Raw genomic sequence first — 9,412 nt, forward strand, 5'->3', positions numbered from 1 at the left:
ACATTTACATTGTTTTATCATGTATTTGGATCAACTAATTTTTAATTATGAGAAATTTTTAATTTGTTATCATTATTTGTATTTATTTCGGATTACATTTAATTTCGTATAAATTTAACGATAATAGATTCAGAGGTTTAAATGTTTGCTCAATTAATAATATATTTTTTGTAATGATATAAATAATTATAAAATAAAAGGTGAGGAAGTGAATATTCCAAAAAAAAAGTAGCAGCAGCAAATACAAAAAGAAGCGGCAAATACACAAAACAGAGGCAAATATCCAAAAAAAAACAGCATTGTAGAATCGCGGCGGTTCAAAACCGCCGCTAAAATATTACAATTTTATTTAATTGTTTTACTTTAACGGCGGTTATGCACATATAAGGTCGGTTTTGTTTTCATAGACGGTTATTCCGTCGGTCGTGAGAAACTGACTCCGAAATATTTAATGGCGCCAATTTCTACGTCAGTTTGAAAAGGGCCACAAAATTGTTTTGCGGCGGTTCAAACCGCCGCTAAGATTAAAAAGAACCGCCGCTAAAACCCGTTTTTGCTATAATGATCAACGGTATTAAAAAAATATAATTGTAAGAGGTTGTAAACAAAAATAAGTTGTAAGTATAACTTTCCTCGTAATTATATATTGTTTTGCCAAATTTTTGTTCTTAAATAAAATCAAGAAAAAATATTTTTATTTTTTTTCAACTTTATCCTTATCTTTTGGTATTTTTACTAATAATGAGAGAGAATTAATGAAAAGAGAGGATAATATAGTCAAATGATTTATATTTATCCAAAATTAAAAATTTTAAATACCTTTTTAAATTCTCTGTAGAACCTTAATCAACACAATTATTTTGAAATGGATCGAGAAAGAGATTGGTTAAAATTACGATACACTTTAAAATATATAAAAGGTTAATATCCCATTACTTTAAAAAAAAAATTCCATTTTGAAAGAGACTTATCATGCTTGACGAAGACTTCAAAAGTTGCACAACTTGCATCATTGAAAGGTGAAATCGTGGGATGTGTTATTTTCTTCCATGCTTTTTCTGATCTTTTTATTATGATATTATGCTGTTATCCATTGTTTGGTGAACTAATAAGATATATAAGTTGATTTTGTTGGTTTATTTTATTATGTCCACAATAAGATAAAGTATTCTAGGGGTCGAGACTCGGACAAGAACGGACATCATAGTATAACAAATGTCACATTCCTCTTTTATTCCAAATATAGCTCTATGCTCTTCTACTACAAATATTACTAGCACATGAGGGTAATTCCTTTCCACTGACCAGCAGTCACTGCCAGCCACCAGCCATCAATATAAGCTATCAGCCACCACTGTTGTTATCGACTACTACCATCCCCAACCACCTAGTACCACCACCACCATCGATCAGCCCCGACAATTGCCCTCTACTCACCATTGCCACCACCAACTAGCCACAACCTTTGGCTGTCGTCACCGCTAACCACCAAACACCAACCATCACCGCCACCGCTACCACCTATGCAGCCACCAATTAGCCACCACGCAGCGTCAGCATTGCCACCACCAGCACTTCCACGCCCTCATATGCCACCATCGCACCAACAACTACCACTGTCGTTGCTGTTGTCGTTGCCCTTGGTCAACGACACCCAACCACTAAGCACCAACCATCACCACCATCAATCAATCACCACAATTGTCACCTCTAAATACCAGCACTATTATCACCACCCATTGCCACTTGCCCCTACAACTAATACTACCTCCAATTCGATCAATCACCCATCGCACCAGCTGCCGCTAGCTGCCACCACTTACCACATGTTGGGTTTATGCTCTTTCACTTAAAGTCTAATTGGGCTCAATGTATGAGAAGAGTCCAAATAGCCTAGGGCTCAGTGATTGCACTATATAGTTATAATATTTATAAAGAGAGAGAAAAAAATCATCTATTACTCATAACACGTTGTTAAATTTTTGAAAATAAAAAAAATACATTATGTACTACGCTTAATACATAGTGTAACTGCATCAATCCTTAGGTACATTGCAAATTATTTTATATATATATATATATATATATAGGAGTACATAGTCTATTCCTGGAAATATATAGTGTAACTATCAATCCTTAGGTCAAATCACATGATATCCACTTAACCAATATATATGTGGAAGATTATATTTACAAACTACACTAAGTATGACCGGACATACTTAGCGTAATTTGTAAAAAAAATTTGTAAACGGATTCTTCCCATATATATATACGATAAAATCATTTCTACAGCCGCTTTACGTATAGCAATGACATGTGTATGATTATGATTCTCCACATTAATTGCTTTCATATTTTGTATGGTTATGATATTTCACATTTAATGTTTTCACGTATATATATGACAAGTATTTAACTGCTGCATATATATGGAGTTTATATGCAGCAGTTAAATACTTGCCATATATATACGTGAAAACATTAAATGTGAAATATCATAACCATACAATAGATGAAAGCAATTAATGTGATAACCATACACCTGTCATTGCTGTATGTAAAGTGGATGTAGAAATGATTTTATCATATATATTATTCTTTGTCTAGTCATGTCCTCATCCTCACCTCTACGTGGTTGTGTCATATTTACATAATTTTATATTTTTCTTCCTCTTATTTTTCATTTACGGATCATTAGAACGGGGTGAATATTGCAGGAAAACATAAGACAATTGTTAAGATGGTGTTTGGTTCAGGGATTTTAAAAAGTTAGCTATGCAAATGAAAGTGCCAAAGTTAGACACCCATGTTTGGTAGACTGATTCTTTCAATTTTCTTATCTATTATATTTGCATAGCCTTCTGCATTTGGTTGTAGAAAGCAAGCATTTGTCACTGTTAGGAAAGACAAGTTGGAGGTGGTTTTTTATACTTAGCCATCTAAACAAAGCTCATGGCAATCCAAATCAGACCATATTACCCTCGTGTAAAGCGCAAAGAAAGATTGAATCATTCAAAACTGCAGAAGCTGCAGCAAGAGCTTACGATGAAGCTGCATTGAGATTCAGAGGTAACAGAGCAAACTCAACTTCTCAGAAAACGATACTACAACAATGCGATCACCACCTGCTCACGATTTTCCTATCGCCATTTCCCAGAATACCAACCTCCATTTTCATGCCCAAGGCAACTGTAGATTCGTGATCTTCTCCCCTTTGCTTTGTATGGAAATATACAATTAAATATTTCAAATTAATAAAACAAATTCTCAAACTTTATACAAAGACATCCAAAAGGCTTTCATTCACTTTCTCTGTTTCTGAATTTATATTCATTTGATAAGAAGAAGAAAGCTTTACTTGTTTGCCCCAGGTGCCTTCTTCCTTAGGGTTAAAAACCTTCCAAAACCGTTGAACAAACCCAGAAAAGAAAAAAAAACAACAACAACAACCTCAACAACCCCATTGATTTTGTTCTTTTGGGTTTAGGAAGAGGAAAGAAAAGTTTAAACCTTTGAGTGGTGGGAAAAGGAAAAAAAAAAGATGAAGAGGGTGAAGATGGACCCGTTTGTGCTACCTAACAGGCTCACACTGCTTCAAATATTCATGGTGGTGATGCTTCTTTACATGCTCTTCATGAGTTTCGAAATCCCTCTTGCTTTCAGAGCTGGGTTTGGCTCTGTCTCTTCTGAAAGTGGTGGTGCTTTTGGGTTTCTCACCGGTTGTGGGTGTTCACAGAATGTTGAGGACCTCAAGCAGACGATGCATTAGGCCTGGTAATATTGCATTTATAAATTGTCACCAACTATGGACAAATTTGGATGACGGAAATTACCGTTAGAGGACAAATGACATACACTGTTTACTTGTATTAATAATGGGGTTATATTTGTAATTATATCTCTTTTACCCATTAATATTTTTTCCTCAACCAAACATAGGTTTCAAAAACTTCTATCGATTTGCCTGGTAATATTAGGCCCAACCAAACAACTTTTTTTTACATTTTCCTATCAAACTCACTTTCCAACTATTTCTCTATCATTTACATTTCTCTAGTATTCAAAAAATTTCTCCTCAACCAAACGCCCCCTAAGGAAAACCTTGAGAATGAAATATCATCATCACAATTTATTTATGAAATACCAAGTACATCAGGGTGTGGAGGCTTTAAATTTGTCTGGCTAGAGTCTGACTCTAGGTCAGCTATTGAAGTGATTAAGAAAGGTTGTCAGGAACTCTCAAACTTTCGCTAGTCTTTTTGTTAGGATCCAGGAACTCTGTAGCAGGATCTGGACAGTTAGAAAATTTCGATAAATTAAAAAAAATGCGGTTGCTAATTGGCTTGCTTCCCACCTGGTTGCTGATGACTGGAATTGTCCAAATTTTTTATCCCTCCCCTTGGATGTAGGCTTCTGTTTGAAATTTATCTTCTTCTTGCTTTTTTGGTTAAAGGTGTGTCCAAGAATAATTCATCTTTGCGTTTCTTTGTGGCATAAATTTTATTCTGACGCTCTGTTGCTGAATGGGACCATGAGCCTTAAATCATCGCTGTTATTCTCTTTTAATTCTTATCTTGTCTTGAATTCCCTGTTCGTCTATTTTGATGATAAGAAACAATTAGAAATAAAATAGGTCGTAGAGATAAACATAGTTAAAATATTAATGGCACAACATGCGTGGTAGGGGTGTTAACCGACCGAGCCGAGCCGAGCTTTGATCTTAACGGGCCAAGCCTGTATTTAAACGTGTCCGACTGGCCTTAGCCTGTTACATGTTACGAATATAATATTGGTCTGTGGCCTGGTTTATTTACAAAAAATAAAAACCTGTGTAAAGCCTGTCTTAGCCTGTTAGCATGTTAAAGAATAAAAATAAGAGAACATAATTTCACAAAAAATCAATTTCCAGATAGAAACCTTAGCTTCCAATTTGCAGCAATAATTTACAAAGTCTACAATAAAAAAAAAAAAATTAAAGTGAGAGAAGGTAGATAACAGGTTATATTATCTTAGCCCATTATAAAAAAAGTGCCAACAAAAATAAAAATAAAATAAATAAAATAAAAAATAAATTGACACAAACGAGCAGTACACAGTGGAACAAATGAGTTTTTGTGAATTTGTTTGTGTGAAGGAGGATGAAGGATAATATAGAACAACACTAGTAATTCCATAAATATACATAAATTCAATATATATCCAAATAACATAATATAGAACAAAATCATTCAAAAAGTCTATTAAATCAATAAAATGGGGTGAAATAAATTGATGAGAAAGAGTTATTACAAGTAGTATAAAAAGTATAAAAAAATATTTATATACTAGGCTAGCCTGGGAGGCTCTAAGGCTGAGCTTCTGAATTAGAGCCTGATGCCTTTTTATTAAACGAGCTTTTATACAAGTCCAAGTCTGGTTCCAACACGAACTTTTATTAAATGAGCTCAGGCCTTTACGAGCCGAGCCAGGGGCCTTTGCCAAATGCCCCTGGCTCGTTTACCACCCCTAATGCGTGGCATGTAAATGTAAATCTAAAAATAGGGAGATTGATTCGTAAATCTTTGACTGCCTTTGTAGATTGTGGAGCAGAGTTAAATTGTATAAGAGATGGATTAATTCCTCCTCAATATTTTGAAAAAAATAATATAAACTTTATTTGCGGTAAATAATAAAAAATAAAAATAAATTATAGAATATCAGAAGCCCATATCTATAATAAAGTAGTGTGTTTAGGATTATTCTGTTTATCAAAAAAAGAATGTGTTTTATAAATGCATTTATATTTACGCTGGGAATTACTGAAGACATGGTGTTTTTTAATCTCAAATATACCCTTTTGAAGTATCAGAATAAGTAATTAATTAAAAGATAGATAATTAGTTTTTGACTTCATAAACTTTTAAAAATTAAAGAAAATTATAACGTTCAAGAATTTAATGAAGAAAACTATATCAATAACAGATAAATAAAAACAAATAAAGTTCTTACCAGAAAAGGATATAAAAATTTTACAAAAAAAGAAAAAAAAGAAAAGGATATAAAAGAATCAAAGAACAACGAAAAAAAAAATCCTAAAATACAAGACAAAAATTTACAAATTATAATTAAATAATATGATTGCTCCACTGTACTCTTATTCATTTCTTTACACACACATTATATTTATAATATACATGAAAACAACAAATATAACTGGATTGTTCATAAAGATTACAAAAGGTTGTAGCAGAACTTTGATATAAAATGCAGTGGAGTGTACGTATGCTGCCATGCCATAATCATCTTCCATCATCGAAAGCAATTAGTTCATGATCCCTGATGCTGTCATACCCAGTATTTTGATGATGGTTGTTATCACCATGTTCATGAATGCTAGATGATGCCTCATGAAGCAGGTAATGAGTCTCCTCTAGATTTACCTCCTCATTGGTCCATGAGTGCTTCTCCATTAGCCTTAGTCCCTCCAATTCCATAGCCACTTCTTTCATGCTAGGCCTCTCCTCCCCTATAAGTCTCAAGCATTTTGTTGCAAGAATAGCAACCTCCTTGATCTTCTCCTCCTTATTTTCTTCATTCAAAATTCCAACTTGAAAGACTTCAAACATGCGATCCTCTTTCAAGCAAGACAGAAAGTGCATAGCAAGACTTCTTTCCTCTTCTGGCCTCTTAAAACAAAGAGGTTTCTCCCCTGTAAGCAGCTCTACAAGCACTACTCTGAAGCTATACACATCACTTTTCTGAGTAAGTTGGCTTGTTTGCATGTACTCTGGGTCCAAATAACCAAGAGTTCCTTGCACCAATGTGGCTAATTCAGTTTGATCAAGAGGAACCAATCTTGAAGCTCCAAAATCAGACACTTTGGCAGTATAAGTGTCATCCAAGAGAATGTTAGCAGTCTTTACATCTCTATGTATAATTGGTATAGAAGCAGCTGAGTGCAGATATGATAGAGCCCCTGCAGCCTCTGCTGCTATCCTTAGCCTTGTTTTCCAAGATACATTACCTGCCTTGACTTCATTGTGTATATAATCAAAAAGTGTACCATTGTTAACAAATTCATAAACCAGTGAAGGAACTTCTGTCTCTAAACAACAACCCAAGAGTTTGACCACATTCCTATGATTAATTTGTGATAGCACAATCACCTCGTTAATGAATTGCTCAATTTGGCTCTGATCCACAATTTTGGACTTCTTGATGGCAACAATCCTCTTATCTGACAAAACTCCTTTGTAAACTATACCATAACCTCCTCTGCCGATGATTAAGCTCTCATCATAATTGTTGGCGGCCTTTTTAAGTTGCTCTGCTGAGAACACTGTAGTAGATTGAGAAGTGTTTTCTCCTGCAGAGAGTCGCTGTTGCAAAATGATACCCCCATTTTGCTTAAAGAACTTCTCCTTCAGTTTGATGAGTTTCCTTTTCTCGTATATTAAGTACAGCGAGGAAATTCCCACAATTAGAACTATGAATCCTGCACGTGTTCCTGCATTTGAAATATTTTGCACGCAATTATTGAATTTTTCAATGAACTAAAATCAATAGCTTACATACTGAATGAACAGATACATGAAAAAGAGTTGAAAAAACAAAGAATAAAATGAAATATAATAGAGTTGGATGCGCTTATAATTAGTTGCTTACCAATGACAACTTTGGTAACTATATCTCGTCGGTGGCACCCTCCGTCCTTTGTTCCATCTCCGGATTGCCCCTTAGGACAAAAACATTTGAAAGACCCATCGGTGTTGTGACAATTATTTTCACTTAGGCATGTATTCTTTGATGTCTTACATTCATCAATATCTGCAAGTCCGTCACAGAAATAACTGTATTATCAAACAAATACGTTACTAAAGTAAATATTCCTGTTAGAAAAATGATTTCAATCCCTATTGAGAGGTGAATATCTGTTTAAGAAATCGCTCCAACAATACCTCTAGTCTCATGAAATATATATAAGAAATTGAAACATGTAATAAGACATAGTTAAAGCATATCATAGAAAGTATATAGAGGAGATAGATAAATGAATGTTTAGCGGAAAATGTTACCTCTGCAACCATCCGAATGGTATGGATTTCCTTCATAACCTTCATTACATATGCATCGGTAACCAAGATCAGTGTCCTTGTCGTAGCAATAGGTATTGTTCATGCATGCATAGTCGACTCCACTTTTGGAAGCGTCACAACCTTGGTTTCCTACGGTCCAATCAACAACCATGGGGAGCATCTCGTAAGGGAAAGCATATAAATGACTGGTGTCAAAAGTATAGTAGCCATCTTTGACAACAAAGGAATAGCTGCAGTTTCCCCAATATTTCGTTGAATCGGAGAAGCTCTTTGCTTCAATGCTGATATTCCTCATTGAAGGAGGAATATCCACCTGGCAGCACCCTATGCCGTAACACGTTCCATTATGGATTTCCCTTTTATTGCCATAACATTTTGATGAGCACCCAGTTGAATATTCCTCGCCGTTGTAAAAGCTGTTGAGAAATCCATAACTATTGCATCCAACAGTATGGAACTTGTTTTCCTCCTTTGAAATGCTGAACTTAGCAAATTTTTGCGTGGGATGGTTCCAATTGGAATTTCCATCTTGGCTATAGCAAATTGATGAAACATAGACCAATACCTCCATTTGACCTTGGACGCTTATATTTAAAACTGGAAAATTACTCAAATATAATGTGGAGTTATTGCAAGTAAGATTAAATCGACCATCCAAGAAACATGGCTTATGATCTGGTGTAGATGACATGCCTGTGCCGAATGGATATGGAATTTTGACATCTCCACAAGTGTCATTGCAGCCAGGAAGGGTTTGATTTGGTGGTGGAGGAAGGGCTTGATCAGCTGCAACTGATGATGACACTAGAAGGGCTAATGCAACCATTAACACCTTGCCCAGTTTCGTGTGCTTCTGCTTCAGTTCCATTAATTATGGCTTCAGTTGTTACTGCAGAAAGGGATATATATGATTGACTAGTTGCTTGAGCTGCAATTTGGCCAGAGAACCTCATTCATTTATATATATACTTCAAATTTCTGTTCTTCTCTTTAAGTCTTGTTGACTTGCAATGAAGACTGACAGGTAACGGGGATGCTCTAATGAACGTACGTAATGGGATAAAGTATTTGTGGGATATATATATGTCAAAATCTTTTTATATAAAAGCATCATAATTTCTATCCATTATAATGAGTTTTCTTGATTAAACCATGGATTTGTTTTTTCTGCATTTAATAGAGATAAATTATTCGCATTGAGCTTAAAACGATGTTATTTTGGGCATAAATTAAAATATTTTTTGTAATTTTAATTTATTTCAAGATTATACTATTATAATTATAATTTTTTAATATTTCAACACCAAAATAATGTCGTTTTGAAAATAAATGCA

General features: G+C 34.6%; 1 protein-coding gene across 1 annotated transcript; it reads right to left on the bottom strand.

The window, feature by feature from the left end:
• Positions 1-6,182: 6,182 nt before the first annotated feature.
• On the bottom strand, positions 6,183-8,986 carry LOC133302920 (putative wall-associated receptor kinase-like 16). Its single transcript, XM_061502751.1, has 3 exons — positions 8,058-8,986; positions 7,648-7,809; positions 6,183-7,489 (listed from the first exon to the last, which is right to left on the bottom strand). The coding sequence occupies exons 1-3, from the start codon at positions 8,944-8,946 to the stop codon at positions 6,282-6,284; spliced, it is 2,259 nt and encodes a 752-aa protein (XP_061358735.1). The 5' UTR covers positions 8,947-8,986; the 3' UTR covers positions 6,183-6,281.
• Positions 8,987-9,412: the final 426 nt, after the last annotated feature.

Source organism: Gastrolobium bilobum, unplaced genomic scaffold (assembly GCF_033153095.1).
Source record: "Gastrolobium bilobum isolate Gb01-03AN ecotype WA unplaced genomic scaffold, APGP_CSIRO_Gbil_v1 utg10412, whole genome shotgun sequence".
In the NCBI taxonomy this organism is placed as follows: Eukaryota; Viridiplantae; Streptophyta; class Magnoliopsida; order Fabales; family Fabaceae; genus Gastrolobium; species Gastrolobium bilobum.